This window comes from Coregonus clupeaformis, chromosome 10, assembly GCF_020615455.1.
Source record: "Coregonus clupeaformis isolate EN_2021a chromosome 10, ASM2061545v1, whole genome shotgun sequence".
In the NCBI taxonomy this organism is placed as follows: Eukaryota; Metazoa; Chordata; class Actinopteri; order Salmoniformes; family Salmonidae; genus Coregonus; species Coregonus clupeaformis.
Genome location: NC_059201.1, coordinates 31765124 through 31786656, shown reverse-complemented (window position 1 = coordinate 31786656; position 21533 = coordinate 31765124). Strand labels below are relative to the sequence as shown.

At 42.0% G+C, this 21533-nt stretch overlaps 1 protein-coding gene across 1 annotated transcript; it reads right to left on the bottom strand.

Annotated features, from left to right (window-relative positions):
- Positions 1-764: 764 nt before the first annotated feature.
- LOC121575026 (macrophage-stimulating protein receptor-like) lies at positions 765-21242 on the bottom strand. Its single transcript, XM_041887795.1, has 21 exons — positions 20968-21242; positions 17470-18793; positions 9853-10029; positions 9590-9712; positions 9314-9484; positions 9059-9219; positions 7898-8033; positions 6998-7134; positions 6093-6272; positions 5609-5708; positions 5269-5487; positions 4962-5105; positions 4626-4779; positions 4348-4437; positions 3948-4166; positions 3613-3693; positions 3110-3291; positions 2847-2956; positions 2487-2652; positions 2174-2310; positions 765-1375 (listed from the first exon to the last, which is right to left on the bottom strand). The coding sequence occupies exons 2-21, from the start codon at positions 18688-18690 to the stop codon at positions 1144-1146; spliced, it is 4140 nt and encodes a 1379-aa protein (XP_041743729.1). The 5' UTR covers positions 18691-18793; positions 20968-21242; the 3' UTR covers positions 765-1143.
- Between the last annotated feature and the right edge of the window lie 291 nt (positions 21243-21533).

The following is a 21533-nucleotide window of genomic DNA, read 5'->3' as shown; positions in this document are numbered from 1 at the left end:
CTAGTGGAAGCCTTTCTCAATAACAGTAATAATATCCTGATGGACTCTTTAAAATACATATATAATTTGGTGTGTGCTTATATTTCCAATTCACACATGCATATACATACACAAGTGTACGTGTGTGAATTGGAAATGTGTTTTTTGCATATTCCAACTGCATATTCTAACTCATGAGGGTTTACCAGTGATGGTTTACACGAGTCTCAGTTGTCTCTGATCTACTGTAAGTGTACAGTGACAATGGGTGAAACCACCACATGTGAAGAAGCTAATGTAGAAAATGTTAAAACTTTAATTACATAAATGAATATCTTATCATATTGGATTTTTACATAAATGCGCGATAAGATATTGGATTTTTACATAAATGCGCCACTGGTCTAAGGCACTGCATCGCAGCGCCAGCTGTGCCACTAGAGATCCTGGTTCGAAACCAGGCTCTGTCGTAGCCGGCCGCGACCGGGAGACCCATGGGGCGGCGCACAATTGGCCCAGCGTTGTCCAGGGTAGGGGAGGGAATGGCCGGCAGGGATGTAGCTCAGTTGGTAGAGCATGGCGTTTGCAACGCCAGGGTTGTGGGTTCGATTCCCACGGGGGGTCAGTATGAAAAAATTAATAAATAATGTATGCACTAACTGTAAGTCGCTCTGGATAAGAGCGTCTGCTAAATGACTAAAATGTAAATGTAAATTTTACTAAAATCTCAAGAACAAGAGTCTATAAACAAATAAATATGTTAATTTATTACACTATCTAAAACACATTGTGCATGAAATAAAAGTAACAGAATAATGACAGATCACTGATAAAACATTAGGGTACATTTTGTTTGATAAAAGTATGATCCAAAATATACAGTATAATTACTACATCTCAAGAAAATTCAGAGAAAACATATAGACATTACATCCGTTCTTATTTACAAAAAGCTTTGCCAGGTAATATACTATAATGTGAGTGGGGGAGGAACGTTCAAGTCCCTTACACTTTGTGCATTGCAACTGCCTCCTCTCGACACTAGGTAGTAAAAGAAAAGTCATTTTCTCCAGGATAACCGACAACCTTTAGTTTGACCTTCTAACTGAGCTCCTTGTGCTCATAGCACCAAGCCATACTACATGCACCTTTCCTGATGTGACATCAGGAGGACACTGAGCGTGTGTCTTCAGTGTCTGAAGAATCACACTCGTCTGCGGACTCGGTGAGGGCGGGGTAGGGGCGTGGTTGGTCCAGATTGACGTAGGTGACCTTGAGGCTGATGTAGTGCTCCCCCTCAAGGCCAGACAGGATGGTCAGGACAGCAGACACCAGCGTGGCGAAGCTGGGCCTCATCTCTGGGTCTGGGTCCCAGCACTGCAGCATGATGGCATACCTGGAAAGTTACATATAGCACTTAGTATGGTGCTTTCTTCTAACAATAGAATACAAAATGCTTAACTGAAATAAAACAGTATTGTGCAGGCTATGTACTTATTTCAACTTACGGACCGAAATGATTAAGCAAAAGCGATATGGAGGTGATTTATGGCTTTTACATTTTGATGTGTTTTTTCCCCACACAGAAAAGTCAGCCATTATGTTTTGTTCTCCTTCTCTACTGTTGTTTTCTCAATTGTTAATCTGTATTTCAACACTTCCTATTTGTCACTGGGAGAGGGGACACATTAGATTAGACTGTAGGATTTATCATTGATAATGGGATGAGGATACAGGGAAAAACATGTTGACGTTCAGATGTAATCTCACTCCAGTGAATGTTGTGTGTTTGTGTTTGTGTGTGTGTGTGTGCATGTACGCCTGCACGTGCATGTGTGTGCGTATGAGGATATCTTTGAAGTGAAGCATAGTGATGATCATTAACTCCTAGACAACATTGCTTAACAATATTTGGATATGTGTGTGGTGGACATTTACAGGTTTAACACTGCAGGTTGACCTTTCCAACATCCTGTAATTACTGGCTATACTTTCCTGTTCCTTTGTTGCAACTGAAGAGGTGGGAAATTCATCCATAACTTTCAGATTTTTTGAAGCATCTCCGTTACTGTATAACCAGATTTACTATAGACATATCATTGGTTTACTTTGAAAAGGGCTTCTCTTTTGAGTTCTACTATGAGGCATTTTCAACAAAATGGAGTGTTACTAGACTATCATTACCACTACTTACAAAGGGTCAGGACAGAACTGTGGTTGGGGGAGTCTCCTGCCTTTCAGGAGGTAATGTGTGATGTCATAGGGGTCCACCTCTGGGTAGGGGCTTGCTCCTCTGGTTAACATCTCCCACATCAACACGCCAAAGGACCACTGTAATAGGAGGTTATGATAGGAAACTTAGCATGGTGAGAAAGGATTTGGGGGTAATATAAAGTTATTTCTGAATAGTAACACTGTAATTAATCAAGTAACAACATTGTCAGTCCTAATTCCACAAATGCTGCCTAATTCTTATTATGTTATCAGAAAGTAATTCCTTCACATACTACGTCTGACTTAGCAGTGAATTTCTGTGTCTGTAGGCTCTCGATGGCCATCCACTTGACTGGTAGCTTGGCCTTCCTGTGGTCCTGAACACTGTAGTACTCCTTATCAAACACATCCCTGGCCATGCCGAAGTCTGCCACCTTCACTGTGTACGACTCATCCAGCCTGCACAGACAATAGTAAGGGCAAACATAAGGGTCACAGATTGGTGATCTGTGAAAGCAAGCCTGCAACTATAGTACAGTAGCATTGCTAAGTAAAATAAAATCAGTTTGCTTATGTCAGGACTAACGTAAAGTTTAAATTGGCGACTAGCCCCAGTTACAGAGAAATTAACTGATTGCTCAACCCTGACTTACATGCAGTTGCGTGCTGCGAGGTCTCTGTGCACAAACTTCATATGTGCTAAGTACTCCATCCCCTTGGCAACCTGAAGCCCAAAGCCAATCAGGTCCTTCACTGTGGGGTTCTATAGGAAGAATCAATACCACACAATAATGATGTCTGTCACATAAGCCTTGAGATATATCACTGAGGTGTTAAGGGGATCCCTTGTATGTATGCTGATCGAAGCCAAGAGGTGGTAGTATTGTAGCTACAGTTTTGGCACTGTCTTCCTCACCCTTTTCTCACAGCGTATGAAGTGGCGGAGGTCCCCGTGCTTCATATAAGGTAGTACCACCAGGGGGAGCCCCTCCTGAGGCAACAGGATGCCCAGCAGAGAGAGAACGTTGGTGTGATGGAACCCCTTCATCAGGATACCCTCCTTCAGAAACTGCTCTACCTCTTCTACATCTGTTATCCCTGATATGGCACACACACACACGCATGACACACACACACACACACACACACACACACACACAAATGCATGCTCATATGCAGGGCACACACACACACACAAACACACATTAATGTAAAAACTGCTTATGAACAGTCAACACTTACAGATAAAGCTTAAAAACCCTAAACAAACCACATTAAACCTAGTGTACATGTTTAATTATCCCTGCATATGAGCAGGATTGTTCCATGTTTACCCAGCTGGTCACATGTACAGGTGACTAATGCTCAGTCCACCTGGTTCAGCTCTAGAACATTGTGAATCAGGAAGGAGGTGCTCACTGTTCAATGACTTGACAGCACAGTGGATTTCTCTGTTGTTGTGGTCCGTGAAGTAGCCATGGTAAACTGTGCCAAAATGACCTGGGGGAGATAAGAGAACATTATCATCAGAACAAAATTCAACGACATACAGTATATCACATCATGGGTGTAAATCCCTATTGTGATCCATGAACTTTAAAATCGGCAATTTGATTTATATGCTATAATAACACCCTCTTATACATCACTAGAGACGGTATGGGAGTAGTAGCATATGTGCATTTGATTGTTGTCAAAAAAATAATAATTAAAAAGCACTCTCTGTGTGCTATACACACTGTAATGTGACTGACCCTTGCCAATGATCTGGTGGTGCTGGACGATGAGCATGTCTGCTGGGATCAGCACGTCCTTCACCTCCTCCAGGAGCTCTGGTCTAAAGCTGGAGATGGAGATCTTCTCAGGGGGCATGAGGGGGGTGAGGGTGGGGTCCATGCTGCCTGCAGCGTAGGCCGGGCTGGGGAACACCACTGGGCTTCCCAGAGCCGAACTTGGCCTCTGAGGCAAGACTACTAGAGTGGGGAGGGGCAAGGTCAGTAGAGTTCCTTCAGCACGTGTAGATAATTCATTTATGTCAGTATATGTAGATTTCAACCACTGTTGTTGAAACCTAAGAAAAGAAATTGAACAAGAAACAAAATGGACTGATAGATTCCCTATGTGAAATGTTATATTGGCCAATTACAGTCTCACCTCTTCTGTAGTCCCCTACAGGTGACAGTTCCACACTATTGCTGCCGGAGCGGTTGTGGTTATGGGCCAAACGTGTCTCCACCTGAGAGGCTGGAAATGTCACAAGAGTTTTCAATCATAAACCACAGGAGTAGGGAACCGCATCAAAAGTCAACAAGACAATGTTAGCTACCACTGTCACTGTGCATGGCTGTTGATGTCCTACTTAAACCAGTTCCATTACCAGTTATTGGGGTTTTGTAAGATGGCCTGATTAAAGTCCAGACAGGGAAACCCACCTTTCTTCTGCTTCCTCAGGTGCTTCATGACTACAAAGGCCAGCACGGCCCCTGCCACCAGGGCCCCCAGTATCCCCAGTACGATGCCCACCATGTAGTGGTTACTGACCAGGACCACTGCCCCAACATTGTGAACCTGCCCATTGATGGAGATCTGGGGGAGGAGAGACAGTGGGTCAGACCAAGACTGCTGCCAGAGATTACGGTCTTGTTTTCCTGTAACTTCACCACACATTTAGGGAAAACAACCAAGTGGAGCCCAATAGTAGGATGTTTATGGCTTGAATCTATGTAAAGCTGTTCAATGGACAACATAGTGTCCAGTTACTAACTTACCTTCACAGGCAGTCCTTCACTGATGGTTACGTTTCTAGGGATCCTGCAGGTAATTTCATTGTCCAGAACTTTCGCGTCACAATCTACTCCTCCCACTGTCATAGTGATTGTCATGCAGGAACTCACAAGGTTCAGTTTCTGGTGCTGTGAGGGGGAAGAAAAAGAGACTTCTGAGTTTTTCTTCTTGAAAAGGTTTAAACAGTATGCAAGCAATAAAAACTATATTCTTACTCCTTCTGATAGTAAGTGGCAGTCAAATAGACATGACACCATTAACATTTTGTTGTTATGGTACCGTTGCACTTACATGTAGTGACACTTCATCTTGTCCAGGGTACAGCCTAAGTACATGGCCCTCAGTTTCAAAGGGTATGGGCTCGCCATAGGGGTGGTAGAAGAACTCTCCATTCCACAGTCCAACAGCTCCATCCATGTCAAAGGAGAGCTCCCCTTCCTCTGTCTCTTCCCGGGGGAAAGCAGGGGTTATACACTCCATTCGTGTGGGCAACGATTTGCCTTTGCACTCCTGGAGGGAATTATAAAATAGCTGTATGCATATGATTATATTATGTATACATAGAGCTAAAAAAAAATATCTCTATCATGTACACAGTATGTGGTTGTATAATCTTACAACGAGATCTTACTCTGGTGACAGGCTTCAGGTGGCTCTCTTTGGGCCTAAAGCGGATGATGGTCCTGTATACAGAGTCCAAGTTCTTCCCTTCAATGATTATCTTTGACCCCCTGGAGTCGACAGAGAAAAATAATGGAGAATGAAGAGAGAATAATTTTTAGCAGATTCTACAGAGACCCAGCAGGAGGACTTAGATCGATCCACCTTGTCTTTTATTTATTTTATTAACTTTTTATTTAACCTTTATTTAACTAGGCAAGTCAGTTAAGAACAAATTCCTATTTACAATGACTGCCTACACCGGCCAAACCCGGACGACGCTGGGCCAATCACGGCCGGATTGTGATACAGCCTGGATTCGAACCAGGGTCTGTAGTGACGCCTCTAGCACTGAGATGCAGTGCCTTGGACCGCTGTGCCACTCGGCAGCCCATCTTTTGGTTGAGATGGTGACACATTCCATATATTGAAGAAGCCTCACTGGCTTGGCCTACCTGTCAAAACTGCAGTCTGGGAGGACGTCTGTGACCTCTGGGTTCTCTTTGTAGTAGAAGACCTTGGTGGTGAGGATGGGGGACTTGTCTATGAACACACTGAGGGGGACGTCCCTCACCTCTGAGATGGGCTGAGACAGACAGATGATGGAGGACATGTTCCCTCTGGGCGCTGTGACACTGGAGACAGGTGGAGTAGGGAGGAAGTCCAGGGTTAGTACTCCTACAAGCTATACTGTAGGATTTAGGTTCACCTCACTCTACATGTGGCTTTCTGTGTTAATCACATTTGACACATTAAAAAGTTCAACATACTACTTAAAAGATATACCGGTCGTATATTTGAAATAAATATAATATCCTCCTCAGTGAGTTAGTCATCAAAACTACTAGTTTTTTTTATTCACTCTCTGTAATTGAAAGGTGTATTTTTTAAAGTAGTCCGAGCACAGTCAGATCGCAATCAGTTTCTAATACTGACATTACTGTACAAACAAATGCTGGGATAAGCATGGGGCTCACACAGGTAAATAGTAGATAGTGAATGATGTCATAAACTCTTAGAAAAAAGGTGCCATCTAGAACCTAAAATGGTTTTTCAGCTGTCCCCATAGGAGAACCCTTTGAAGAACCATTTTTGGTTCCAGGTAGAACCCTTTTGGCTTCCGTGTAGAATGCTTTCCACAGAGGGTTCTACATGGAACCCAAAAGAGTTCTACCTGAAACCAAAAAAGGTTCTACCTGGAACCAAAAAGGATTCTCCTATGGGAACAGCCAAATAACAATTTGGAACCCTTTTTTTGTGTACAGTCAGGTATTTTAGGTACAGGTTAGAGAAAACAGGCTTTGGGTGAAACCATCACAGGAGAGACATAATGACATAACCAGTAACTGCATCTGCCCACCTGGTGATTGGGCAGGGCTCTCCGTTCAGAGTGACCCTTCTGGTCTTCCCAGCATCCAGGTGAGGCCCAGTCACAGTGATCAGAGTTCCCCCAACACGAGGCCCGTAGTTCGGCTGGATCTCTGTGATGTTGGGAATCTGCCATTGGGCGCAAAATGTCACCAATTTAATCATAAGGCCATTCATAAAGTACCCCTGAAAGAGTGATGGTGACTTTGTATGTACAACCGAGGATACTTCCAAACTCACTTGATATTTACAATATTGTAAATTTTTTACATTTACATTTTAGTCATTTAGCAGACGCTCTTATCCAGAGCGACTTACAGTTAGTGAGTGCATACATTTTATTTATTTTTAAATTTTTTATACTGGCCTCCCATGGGAACAACATAACAATAATAACATGTCCTTTACAAATCAGACAAAAATTATCCATGACAAAGACAAACCTGCAGTAGGTGGAGACTGAACTACATTAATACTCTGTAATTCATATTACTTTGTAATAATGTGTAATTCACTGTCCTGTGTCTGCTAATCAGTGTAACTGTTGCCAGACAAGACCTGGCAAGGCCAGCTGCTAGATACAGGTAGTTCTAAACATTACATTAGAATGTGTAGTCAGTAGTCACGTTAATGCAGGTTTGTCCCTGGCCTAGCTGATGTTTAATAAATGAAGATGTAAAAAAAAATGTACACACGGTGAGGCAGATTGGGAAGCCCACGTACCCCGATGATGGCATTGAGCTCAGTCATGGTGACCTGTTTATATCTTGTGATATATTATTGCATGTATTATTGTTACATGCAATAATATATTTTATTATTAACTGAGGCATAATCAAATGAATCACCCAACTACAACTAAGCAGTTAAATCAATGGTAGGTTCAAATTACCACAAAGGTAAATCCTGGCATCTCTGCTTTCCCGTCGATGGAGTAGCGGCCGTCCACCTTCCCCTCTTGCACCTCCACAGTGATGTTAACTGGTTTGGACAGCTCAATGGCCCCAGAGCGAATCTTACACACCAGGCTAAGGAGCGGCACAACAACAGGCTCATCAACATGTCAGTGTCAAACTAACATTGACGCAGCAGAAATCACCATGAGACATAAACCCATTTCAGTTGAATTAAAATCTATGTTGCATTACTGGCCCATACTATTTGAGTAAAACTTAGCTACACATAATAAACCTACCATATACACTGAGTATACAAAACATTAAGAACTCTTTCCATGACATAGACTGACCAGGTGAATCCAGGTGAAAGCTATGATCACTTATTGATGTCACTTGTTAAATCCACTTCAATCAGTGTAGATGACGCCTTGAGACAATTGAGACATGGATTGTGTATGTGTGCCATTCAGAGGGTAAATGGGCAAAACAAATAATTTAAGTGCCCTTTGAACAGGGTATGGTAGTAGGTGCCTGGCGCACTGCATTGTGTCAAGAACTGCAATGCATCCCGTGTGTATCAAGAATGGTCCACCACCCAAAGGACATCCAGCCAACTTGACACAACTGTGGGAAGCATTGGAGTCAACGTGTGCCAGCATCCCTGTAAAACGCTTTCGACACCTTGTAAAGTCCATGCCCCGACGAATTGAGGTTGTTCTGAGGGCAAAAACGGGGGTGCAACTCAATATTAGGAAGGTGTTCCTAATGTTTGGTATGCTCAGTGTATGTCAATATTGCTTATATGATCCACTGTGTATCTCTGTCATTGTGAGTGGTACTCACTGAGTGTTCAAACTTGCACAGCCCAGGGCTAAGAGAGTATCCACACTTAAACATTCTAAAGTGGGCTAGCACCAACCTTGGCCCAGGACTAGCTGGCCCTGCTCTGGAGCAGTGTTAGCAACGACTTTTTGGGGCTAGCCAATCACAGAGTTCCACTGTTACCTAATTTGAATATTCTACTCCAGAAAAGTGACAGTTGGTTTCGGTTAGCCCTGCTTGTGTGAACACAGGCTAAGTTAACCCAGGGCCAGTAATAGCCTGGGGCTAAGGAAAGCCCTGGGCGAAGAACAATGCAGTGTGAAAAAGCCTACTGTGTGTTGTTGCTCCTCAGTGGCAGCACAGCGCAGGCTGTCTGTCCCAGTCTGACCAGGTGGGTTCTGGAGCTGATGGCAGGCCTCAGGGGAGACTGGAACTCCCAGCCACACAGAGTCAGCTCTGACTGACCATCAGGGGGAGCCATCTTGGGGAAGAACTAAACCAAACAGGAACATGGTATTGGTGGGTGGCTAATTGCTCCAATCTAAACTGCATTAAACAAACACATCCCTCTCCCCAGTTCTTCTCACCCCGGTGATTCCAGGAGGGCAAGACTCATTCCTCCAGCGGCCACTGCACTCCTCCTCCCAGGAGCACTCTCCAGAGCACCAGCCACAGCCCATGAACTCAGGGGCCATCAGGCACATTGCACAGGTCATGAAGTGCTGGCAGCCTGGCCCCCTCTGTGGCACCTGGATCACCTGCCAGCCAAAGAGAGATTTGATTAACTTTGATTCAATCAAAGAGTCACTTTGATTGCTGTGTGTTTGCTACCTGTAACTGATTTTGAACAGGCTTTTCCATACCTTGTCTCCAACCACAAACAGTAGAGATTCTGACGAGTACACAGCAGCAATGGAGGAGACCCTCTGGTTCTCTACCAAGGTGTAATTGGCAAAGATAGTAGGGCTTGATCTTCTCAAAACAAGCTGCCAAAAGACAGAGCAGATCGTTAGTAATCTATCAAAGAAGGGCAGGACTGTGTTCACATTTTTCATTTAACTCCATCTTGGATTAGATCAAATGGATCAGGATCACACTATTGTGAGCTCTCTGTCCCCCTCCATACCTGCAGGAGCCGTCCAGTGGAGGTGCCAATGTGAGCCACGGTCTTGTTCTCGATGGTGGTGACCAGCAGTGAGGTGAGCAGGATGTCATTCATCTGCTTGTTGAAGAGGTCCACTCTGTAGTAAGGCTTAGACACCATGGTGGGGTGGTCCCTGCAGGTGGCGTTGTTCTCCATGCTCTAGTCACAGGGAGATAGGCCATAGTAGATAGGGAGATGATGTATGTTTTTAGTAGGGCCAGGAGTTTTTTCTGACCACGGGCCCAGACCAGGAAAACATGTTGGGTCCTAGTTATAGCCCATAACAAGGGCCCAGAGTTTTTCATGGTCAGGAAACCATGAGTAGTATGAATCTATCAGAATCATTCTGGGCTGCAAACAGAGGACACTAAGGGGTATGAAGGACACTGCGTAAATAAATCTACTTGTGCTCTTCAAATAATAACATTAAAAACTACATACACAATATTTAGATAACAAAAAAAGGTGTTATTTAGAACCTTAAAGGGTTCTTCGGCTGTCCCCATAGGAGTACCCTTTGAAGAACCCTTTTTGGTTCCAGGTAGAACCGTTTTGGTTTCAGGTAGAACCCTTTTGGGTTCCATGTAGAACCCTTTCTACAGAGGGTTCTACATGGAACACAAAAAGGTTCTACCTGGAACCAAAAAGGGTTCTACCAGAAACCAAAACTGTTCTACCTGGAACCGAATAATACTTTTGGAACCCTTCTTTCTGAGAGTGTAAATAACAGAAAGCAGAAAAATAATTACAGTATCATGATCCATGTACAAATTGTGTTCACATTTCTGATGCTATTATTATGTCAGTTCTATTCTGTGCATCTTTATTGATTCATTTTGCCCACCTTCCTCATGGGTTCAGAAAACCTTGGTTCTGCTTCAGCTTCCTGAATGAACCACAATGGTGTCTGGCCTCAGAGGCCAAAGACCCACAGTGATTCATAGCTCTCACTACTCCTTCTAGTGATCATTCTGACGTGGTACAATTAAACCTATTATTTGATCCATCTAAAGAGGTACAAATAACATGATAAAGAAGCAATCATTGTCTCAGATTTCAAGTTACAACAGTCATGAATATGCACACAAGCTGTTGTGCAAATTAGGAATTCTCCAAAAATGCAGTTGAATGAAAAACTAGAAGAACAAGGATATAGCCTAGGAACTGTATATGCTCATTAGTTCAACAGAACTGCTTGTGGTGTTTGGGAATCAGAATCTGTTCTACTGACACAAAATTGAATATGCCGTAGGATCAGAGTGTTTTTTCTGACTGTCTCTGGAACTTTTTTTTTTTTAAATTGTTTTCTCCCACAATACTGTACTAGGAAAAGATTGGTTAAGGTGGGTTTGTTTCCATGGTTTCATAACATCTGGGCGTGCTGGAGGTAGAGGGCAGACAGTGTGGCAAAGACCAGACAATAATAAGCCGTCAATGCCATGGGCCAGTAAAAGTACACTGAAATAGACTTCAAATTATACAGTCAGGTCCCAAATTATTGGCACCCTTGATAAAGATGAGCAAAAAATGTAATACATTTTATTATTTTTATTATTTTAACACTAATACAATTGGTCAGAGATTTTGTTTAACAACTAATAACCTCCCCTTGCGAGGATAACGACACTGAGCCTTTTTCTCAAATGTTTTATGAGATTGGAGAACACATTAGGAGGGATGTTAGACCATTCCTCCATACAGAATCTTTCCAGATCCTTGATATCCTTAGTCTGCATTTATGGACTACCCTCTTTAATTCAAAACACAGGTTTTCAATGGGGTTCAAGTCCGGAGACTGAGATGGCCATTACAAAGTGTTGATTTGTGGTCAATTTACCATTTCTTTGTGGATTTTGTTGTGGGTTTGGGGTTATTTTTCTTGCTGGAAGATCCACTTGTGGCCAAGTTTCAGCCTCCTGGCAGAGGTAACTAGGTTTTTGGCTAAAATGTCCTGGTACTTGGTAAAGTTCATGATGTCATTGACCTTAACAAGGACCCCAGGACCAGTGAAAGCAAAATAGTCCCATAACATCAAAGATTCCACCACAATATTTTGCAGTAGGTATGAGGTTATTTTTTGCACATGCATCCATTTTTCGACGCCAAACCCACCACTGGTATGTGTGGACAAAGAGCTCTGCTTTCAAGTCATCTGACCACATAACAAAATATACCCACTTCAATAATACCTACTACACAACAGATAATGACACTAAAAGGAAGTGTAGTTGTTCTTGTGAGAAGCAGGGTTATTGGTATCAGCTGTGAGCTACTGTTGGAGAGGGAGGGGCCAGGATTTTAGATTCCTGTAAATTCCAGCTGGCAGGCCACTCCTGCCCTGAATTGTGAAAACACACAGGAACAGAAAAGTACTGTAAAACATGGTAGAGGTAGCCTCAGTTACCTTCACCTGGAATTGCAATTTTGCATAATGAGAATCTAATGAAGGATTATCATTAATCTACCCATTTAATGCTAAGTGTGACTAATAGTGGAGAAAACTACACTATCAACATGTTTGGTCTTGAGCTGCTCTTAGTTTTCAGCTAACGACATCTGACGTCATTCCATAATAGTTCATCTCCAGGTCAAATCTGCCTGAAAGCCACATCCATTTTTCCTCCCACAAGTTTCATGACACTTGGATTAACATATAAACTATGTTTGTTAATTCCCTAATCCCTACGCAATAATATTTCAATGATATATTGATGTTCCGTGAGCACAGGAGTTCATTGGCAAGTTCTTAATTTGGCATAACACTTTGTTTATGAATCTGGCAAAGACTTAACATTTCAAGCAGTCATCCATCTTCAATATAATTGGAACCCCTAAATTGAGGCAATAGTTATCTGATGCACATAATGTGTCCAAAAGTCAAACTCTTTAACGGCCTTACAGGAACATTCCACATTCAAGGAAGTTCATGGCCCGGCTTCCCCCAAAAATTTACCAATAATTTTTATTTATTTAATTTATCTTTCGTCTCTCTGTGTTTCATAATTTTCCTTCAGTTCGCAGGAGGCTGAATGTATCTCACCGGAGAGAGCATTCGAGTGAGCGAAAGAGCACCCCTCTGTCTCAGTATGTGTAGGCCATCTATCTGATGCTGTTTGGCCAAAAAGAGTATGACATTGTTGCCCCCATAGCATTGAATGCAAGGGAAGCCAGCGAGCATTTGGCCTCCCTTGATAATAATTTTTTAAAAGAATAGCAAATCAGCATTGAGCTAAACTGGCGCAACAAAAAAAAGTGTCAAGGGAAGACAGCTTGGATTTGGCTTCACACCAATCACAAGCCAAACGTAATTTACAGAAAAAACTGCAATTGTTCAACTCAGTTCAATATGTAGCTAGATGTAGTAGGCTAATGTTAAACTAGCTGGCCTGGCGCATCGTTGCCCATGAAAGGAAGTTAGGCTAGCGAGCAAGGATTTTAACCAGGTAGCCTAGGACAACAAAAACTAAAAGCGTGTACTGTATGACAAAGTCATGAAAGAGAGGAGGATGGCATTGGCATTTCTGGGTGAGTCAACATGTTTTTTTCTACTTGCACGCACGCACGCACGCACTTTCTATTCTGGTTAGAGCCAGTTTGTGCTGTTCTGTGAAGGGAGTAGTACACAGCGTTGTACGAGATCTTCAGTTTCTTGGCAATTTCTCGCATGGAATAGCCTTCATTTCTCAGAACAAGAATAGACTGACGAGTTTCAGAAGAAAGTTATTTGTTTCTGGCCATTTTGAGCCTGTAATCGAACCCACAATTGCTGATGCTCTAGATACTCAACTAGTCTCAAGAAGGCCAGTTGTATTGCTTCTTTAATCAGCACAACAGTTTTCAGCTGTGCTAACATAATTGCAAAATAGTTTTCTAATGATCAATTAGCCTTTTAAAATTATAAACTTGGATTAGCAAACACAACGTGCCATTGGAACACAGGACTGATGGTTGCTGATAATGGGCCTCTGTACGCCTATGTAGATATTCCATAAAAAAATCAGCCGTTTCCAGCTACAATAGCCATTTACAACATTAACAATGTCTACACTGTATGTCTGATCAATTTGATGTTATTTTAATGGACAACAAAATTGCTTTTTCTTTCGAAAACAAGGACATTTCTAAGTGACCCCAAACTTTTGAATGGTAGTCTTTGTTGATTTGTTTAACACTTTTCTGGTTAGTACATGATTCCATATGTGTTATTTCATAGTTTTGATATCTTCAGTATTATTCTACAATGTAAAAAATAGTACAAATTAAGAAAAACCCTTGAATGAGTAGGTGTGTCCAAACTTTTGACTGGTACTGTATATCACGGTGACAAAGGATATGAACTAACAGGTTATAGAGCAAACAACGCAATTATCACAACACATAGGTTGTAATATGGCTTTTTTTCCTGGCTTGGCTTCCTCAGTAATGTTACCCATGCACCGCTACTGCACAAAACATTGTATTTTACCCAATTTAACAAAAGAATGTCAGAACCAGAGATCTGTAGAGGTCTGGGAATGTTTACGGAGTTAAATGAGATGTCATAATGACACTCACTGGCACGTTTTCAGCTATGCCTATTTGCTGATATTCTTAGTCTTACGCAATAAAAAAAATATATATATATAAAACAATCAAAAATGTTGTTTAATTTCCAGATTAATGAGGCATCAAATTCATTTGACTGACAATAGAACATTGCCAAAGGCACTGTTAAAGTTCATGTGCCATGAGAGATTTATTCAAAGACACATATCTGGAAACAAGTTTAAAAGCTAACTAACTCCCAAATACGTTGGCCTCTGTCCAAAATCCGGTTCCTTTTCAGCTGTTTTCTTGTGTTGGAATAATGGTGTGTCCTTTTTCCATAAAGCAGTTTTCCATCCTAAAAAAAAGCTTCCGGACAAATTGATTGCTCCCAAGAAGAGTCAAGGAGTCAGGAGTAAGGTTGCAAAGCTACCGGTAGTTTACGAAAGTTACCGGAATCTTCAGTTATTTTGGTAATGAACAGAAAATCTATGGCAATATATGGTAACTTTTGTAATTTATACTTGAATAACTTACAAAATATATATATTCATATATAGTATTCATTTTTTATATCGGTGTCCATATTGTCCATGAGTTTCTAGTAGATAGGCCATATGGTTCAAGAGAAAATAGCCTTTTTAATGAAAAAAGCATCTAATCAACAATGGCATTATTAACTCTTCAAAATATTGACTTTTTTCACAACTGCCACCGGTTTGATGCCAAAACATTAACAAAAAATACATATTGACATTGTAAAATGAACAAAAGTGTGTACAAAATATATAAAGGATATTTCATGCTGAAACCCTCATACTAAACACCAATGCTATTCACTAAGTTGAATAGACAAAATAAGACAAAATATTAGCTGACAACAGAAGAATTTTGATGAAGCCTTATGGATTTCATCTGGACATTTGTGAGATACAGTGGATCAACTACCCGAGGCAGAGCAGAAGAACTCCAACACAACATGATGCAAATCCTTTAAACTGGGCAATACATGTATGCCCAGGACAGAAAAATCGGATTTGTGAAGCAATTGCATCATGAAAAAGATCATCTGAAATTAAAATCACACAAACAGTGCATTCGGAAAGTATTCAGACCCTTTGACTTTTTCCACATTTTGTGACGTTACAGCCTTATTCTAAAATGGATTAAATCGTTTTTTCCCCTCATCAATCTATACATTATACCCCATAATGACAAAGCAAAAACAGGTTTTTAGACATTTTTGCTAATTTATAAATACAAAAAAAATGGAAATATAACATTTACATAAGTATTCAGACCCTTTACTCAGTACTTTGTTGAAGCACCTTTGGCAGCGATTACAGCCTTGAGTCTTCTTGGGTATGACGCTACAAGCTTGGCACACCTGTATTTGGGGAGTTTCTCCCATTCTTCTCTGCAGATCCTCTCAAGCTCTGTCAGGTTGGATGGGGAGCGTCGCTGCACAGCTATTTTCAGGTCTCTCCAGAGATGTTCGATCGGGTTCAAGTCCGGGCTCTGGCTGGGCCACTCAAGGAAATTCAGAGACTTGTCTCGAAGCCACTACTGCGTTGTCTTGGCTATGTGCTTAGGGTCTTTGTCCTGTTGGAAGGTGAACCTTCGCCACAGTCTGAGCACTCTGGAGCAGGTTTTCATCAAGGATCTCTCTGTACTTTGCTCCGTTAATCTTTCCCTCCATCCTGACTAGTCTCCCAGACCCTGCCGCTGAAAAACATCCCCACAGCATGATGCTGCCACTAGCCCACCACCATGCTTCACCGTAGGGATGGTTGCAGGTTTCCTCCAGATGTGACGCTTGGCATTCAGGCCAAAGAGTTCAATTTTGGTTTCATCAGACCAGATAATATTGTTTCTCATGGTCTGAGAGTCCTTTAGGTGTCTTTTGGCAAACTCCAAGCGGGCTGTCATGTGCCTTTTACTGAGTAGTGGCTTCCGTCTGGCCACTCTACCATAAAGGCCTGATTGGTGGAGTGCTGCAGAGATGGTTGTCCTTCTCAAAGGTTCTCCCATCTCCACAGAGGAACTCTGGAGCTCTGTCAGAGTGACCATCGGGTTGACCTGACCAAGGCACCTCTCCCCCGATTGCTCCGTTTGGCCCGGGCGGCCAGCTCTAGGAAGAGTCTTGGTGGTTCCAAACTTCTTCCACTTAAGAATGATGGAGGCCACTGTGTTCTTGGGGACCTTCAATGCTGCAGAAATTTTTTGGTACCCTTCCCCAGATCTGTGCCTCGACACAATCCTGTCTCGGAGTTCTACGGACAATTTCTTCGACCTCATGGCTTGGTTTTTGCTCTGACATGCACTGTCAACTGTGGGACCTTTTATAGACCGGTGTGTGCCTTTTCAAATCATGTCCAGTCAATTGAATTTACCACAGGTAAATAATAAATTTGCTAACATTTCTAAAAACCTGTTTTTGCTTTGTCATTATGGGGTATTGTGTGTAGACCGATATTTTTATTTTTATTTAATCCACTTTAGAATAAGGCTGTAACGTAACAACATGTGGAAAAGGTCAAGGGGTGTGAATACTTTCCGAATGCACTGTAGAATATACACATTATCTTATATCTTCATCTACACAGGAATGAGAGTAATTAAAATAATCTGGATTCCTGCCATAAGAGTAGTACAGAATGTTCCAGTCCTCTAGACAGCTCCCACTTGTCTCCTGGTCCACTCATTATCCTTCACACTGTTTCATACTTTTGTAAAACTGTTTTTTTATGTTATCACTGGATCACCCACTCTCGCTGACTTCACAGACATCCAAGTGTCCATCTTGCAAGTCCAGCCAGGCAAGTAAGTACGCATCTGGGCTTCCTCTCTGGGCTGCTCAAGCAGACAAACTAACTAACTCGGCCTGTCACAAATATTTGAGTGAAGTAAGCCTGTAAGCGAAAAACTCTCATGCTATATATCAGCATGAGAGTTTATATGCATTGTGGAGACATACTGAACAGACTGAGTATACATACAGTATATCACACAATTTACCAACACCTCTCTGAAGAAACCTGTGTGAGTGTTGAATGGGTGGACTGGTGAACTCACCTCATGAGGACAGCTCTCGCAGGCCTGGAAGTGGCACAGTCCCCGGGACAGCTGCTCTGGGCCAGACTTACAGCAGTCATCCACCCCGTCATCGATGGCCTTGTTCACGTTGTCCATGGGAAAGGCACAGAGGGCTGAGTCGTGCTCTGTGACCCCATTGTCATCTGTGACAGCGAACACTCCATACAGGATGTCATCTTCTTCCTCTGCCCCTAGTTCATCTGCCAGCTCCCTGCCTGCCTTCCCAAAGTGGGCTGCCTGCACCACATTGTAAACCACATCCTTAAAGGCCTCGCTCCCGCTCACCGTGTTCCTCCTCCTCCTCCGCTTGGGTTCAAAACGGCACTCCAGAACCACCTCCCGGTACCTTCTCATCTCCCACTCGCTCCTCGGCAGGCGGCCCAGCCGAGTCTGAAATGGGGAGAACTCCTGGTCAGGGCTCTCTCTCTGGACGGACAGGAAGTAGACAAACTCCTGGGTGAAGAAACTGTAGACATACTCAATGTTGTAGGTCCTGCGCAGGCTAGGCAGAACGGTCAGTCCCCGCACGTCGCTGTAGAACCCATCTTCTGTTGCCAATGGTCGGCGCACTGATATGGACTTCCTGCCATATCTCTGTGTAACACTGTCATTGACGGTGGCAGCCACAAAAAAGTATACAGTCTGCCCCTCCTCCACCATGGTGACTTTGGTGCCCAGCGGGCTGGCAAGGCAGTCAGGGCAATAGGCAGCAGAGTTAGATTCTTTTCTGAATAAACATTTTGAAGAATTCTTATTGGGTGGTTGTCCATCTGTCTTAAGTTGGTGAAAATGGCACACACCATATTGAGAACTCCCACAAGAGTATAAATACATAAAGAACGTATCCAACAACAATACCTCATTGTCTGTGTTCTCTAGGAAGCTGGGATCCTTGTCAACGTCACACAAATCACAAATCTTACACTCAGGGCTGCCCACTGGGCCTGTAGGAAGCTCCCACACCTTCTCCAAACTCATGTTCACAGCTTCAATCACATTCTGAGATGCCACATACACTTCCTGGTACATTGAGTTGGTCACTATGTTTTGGATGGGGCTCTTTGTTTGGAAGAAGGGCATGATGTAGACCACAGAGAAGTTGACAGGGCTAGGGGCTGTGGAGGGACAGGTGTCCAACGCGGAGGCCAGGACAGTCTGGAGCCAGACACATGTCAACCACTGGGTGGCCCAGTGGACCATCTCCAATCTGGGACGCAGAGAGAAGGGAGCACTGACGTCTTTGGGTTACCTCCAGGTCTGATGGTTGGACAATGTCATCCTTATTGAGACCAGCTGCAGATCTCTGAGAAGACGAAAAATTATAAATGATTAAAGTAGTACGCCCAGACAGTCCACAAGATTGCAGTCAATATGACTCCTAAGCTGTAAACATAATGGGATTTTATCTAAAAAAAACAAAGACTAAAGTACTTTCTGGTCAAGTCAAATATGAGAGAGACAGTGATGAAGAGATGTGTGGTCATAATGAGCCAATGTTAAAAGCTTCTGCTGACTCATAGTAAATAACAGCCTAATAGGAAATGTTTAGATACCGATAGCCAAAGAGAGCTGTGTTGGTATTACACAGTATGTGTCTATGAAACCTTTTCTTAATTAACAATCTGAAGTATTTCATAAAGTGCCTGAAAATGTCATTCTCTGTCCTCACAACCTAATAATGTAAAAGCACTTGTGTCAAAAAGCATTTATCACAATTTGTTCCATGTTCTCATGCAAAGAATGTGATAGTAACTCAAACCCTCTGTCTTTCTAGTTCAATAAAGATCAATAATCCAGAATTATTCTAATTCAAGAGAAAAGTAATCTCCCTGTAGGTATTAATTTTCCTAGAGGACTTTACGTTCAAATGATGAATGGGTTGAAATACATAATTGCTAATCAATACTGAACAATGTAATTACAGCTACTACTGAAGTTGACCAGAGCACTCCATGTCCCCTGGACATTGTGCATTTGAATTGTGCCTGATCCCCTTGGTTGATGTTTAACCAGACACATCACAGCCAGGTAGCACTCAGGGACCTGGGCCTCTCTACTTTGCATTCCTGTCACAACCACTACGTGCCTTTCTGGGAAAAAGATGCACACGGACTGATGGTCATACCATACGTGCCTTCTAAGTCCCACATTAACATGGGAGCTTCTCAAAAACGTGTTGTAGAATTTCAACAACAGAAGCATTATAATTAGATTAACTACCGGTATATAATAATCTTCATGATACAGTAAAAATACCTATAATAATTAGCCTTTAGACTTGATAGAAAATTGGAAATATAAAAAGTTGAGTCTATATACAACATCAATAATTCATAGAATTGCATTGGTGTACATGTTACATTTTAACACCTGCAACTTCATGTCAAACCAACTGAGGTTTAGTGTTTAAAACCAGCAGGGCCATGGGTATACATATTAATAGGACTGATTTGACTTTCTTCATGCAGATGGTTAATAAACCAAAGGTTTGAAATTGAGTTTCCATTCATAGGTAGGCATGTGATGCATTGTAATCTGGTCTTGGTAATGGAAGTCACAAATAGCATTACCTTAGCCTTTTCTGGTGTTTCTACAAATGTCATCAAGGAATACAGTGGAGTACAGTACTTTGTCTATGCAGCTTGGTCAACTGTCTGAGCCATGAGTCCGCCTGGGAACATCTGCAATAGCACTTACATTTTAGTAATTTAGCAGACACTCTTATCCAGAGCGACTTACAGTTAGTGAGTGCATACATTTTTCATACTGCCCCCCCCCCGTGGGAATCGAACCCACAACCCTGGCATTGCAAGCGCCATGCTCTACCAACTGAGCTACAGGGGACTAATGTATTAGCTATCCAACTAAACTGAGATGTGATTAATAGGTTTATAATTCTCACAGCCACCCTGTTAAACATGGGATAAGGCAATAGGAGTTTATCTGACTTGCAGGAAATGCCATGTGTATATCATCATGGAACAGTTATAAGGTACACAATTCCGCCATAAAACCAGGTAAATATGTACAGTAGTAGTCAATACACTGATATATATATTTTTGATTTCACCTAGTTCAAAGACTGACAAAAACAAAATAAACAGATAGAATGTTCTGTCCTTAAAGTGGAGTAGAAACAACCCTTTTGGCACACACTCACTGGTTGAATCAACGTTGTTTCCACGTCATTTCAACGAAATTACGTTGAATCAACGCGAAATAGACGTTGAATTGACGTCTGTGCCCAGTGGGAGGTTTGAAACACCCAACGTAGACCAGTTACTGGAAATCTATTATAGAAGATCGTAGATTATATTTCAGATTATTAAATCATATCAGTGTTAATATTACCTTCCTCTGAATCCAAATTGAATAAATTCGATGTCTAAATCACAGTATAGTTGAGTGAGGGAGAACGAGGAAACTCATCTCACATTATGTAAAACATTTACGACACCATAGCGTTTCGCTACTCACCTGTTTGAGTTAATGAAAATAGCTCACGAATCTCTCATTTGTCTCTGACTGCATTGCCAAACCCTTGACCGCGCGCGGACTTGAACAGGTAGGCCTATGTTTTCACTCCACCGATAAGCCTGTTGATTCTAATACAGCATTAAATGAGTCAGAATTTTCCAAAATAATATTGCCTACGCTATTCAAAAAAGTATATCCAAAAATGTAAACAGTTCTAAATTCCATGCACAAATTGAACCATAGACTACATGCAGTACACCGGTTGCTTTGCTGTACTCCTGAAATGAGCGAACGCACGCCCCTCCTCTTGGCGCGCTCTAGTAATACAGTGTAGCATCTGCCAAGTGCATAAAACGACAGTGAAATTGATGAACAATCTTGCCACTTGACTTCAAAACGTATTTCCTGTTTATTTATTCACAAAGAAAATTCCTAATTCATTATTGCAAATTATTGATAGATATATGTTTTTGATTAAACATAAATATATGAATGAGTAGAATGTGCAATTGTTGAAAGTAACAAAATAAAAACAATGGTTATACTTTCAAAAATTACAATAAAAG

What these genes read in the sequence shown, in the direction of transcription:
- LOC121575026 (XM_041887795.1), bottom strand. Translation starts at nt 18,690, where the DNA reads ATGGTCCACTGGGCCACCCAGTGGTTGACATGTGTCTGGCTCCAGACT. An exon ending in GCCCTCCTGGAATCACCGGG is followed by an intron (nt 9,220 to 9,313) that starts GTGAGAAGAACT and finishes TGTTTGGTTTAG; the next exon opens with TTCTTCCCCAAGATGGCTCC. An exon ending in TGCCAGGATTTACCTTTGTG is followed by an intron (nt 7,135 to 7,897) that starts GTAATTTGAACC and finishes GCCCAATGGCAG; the next exon opens with ATTCCCAACATCACAGAGAT.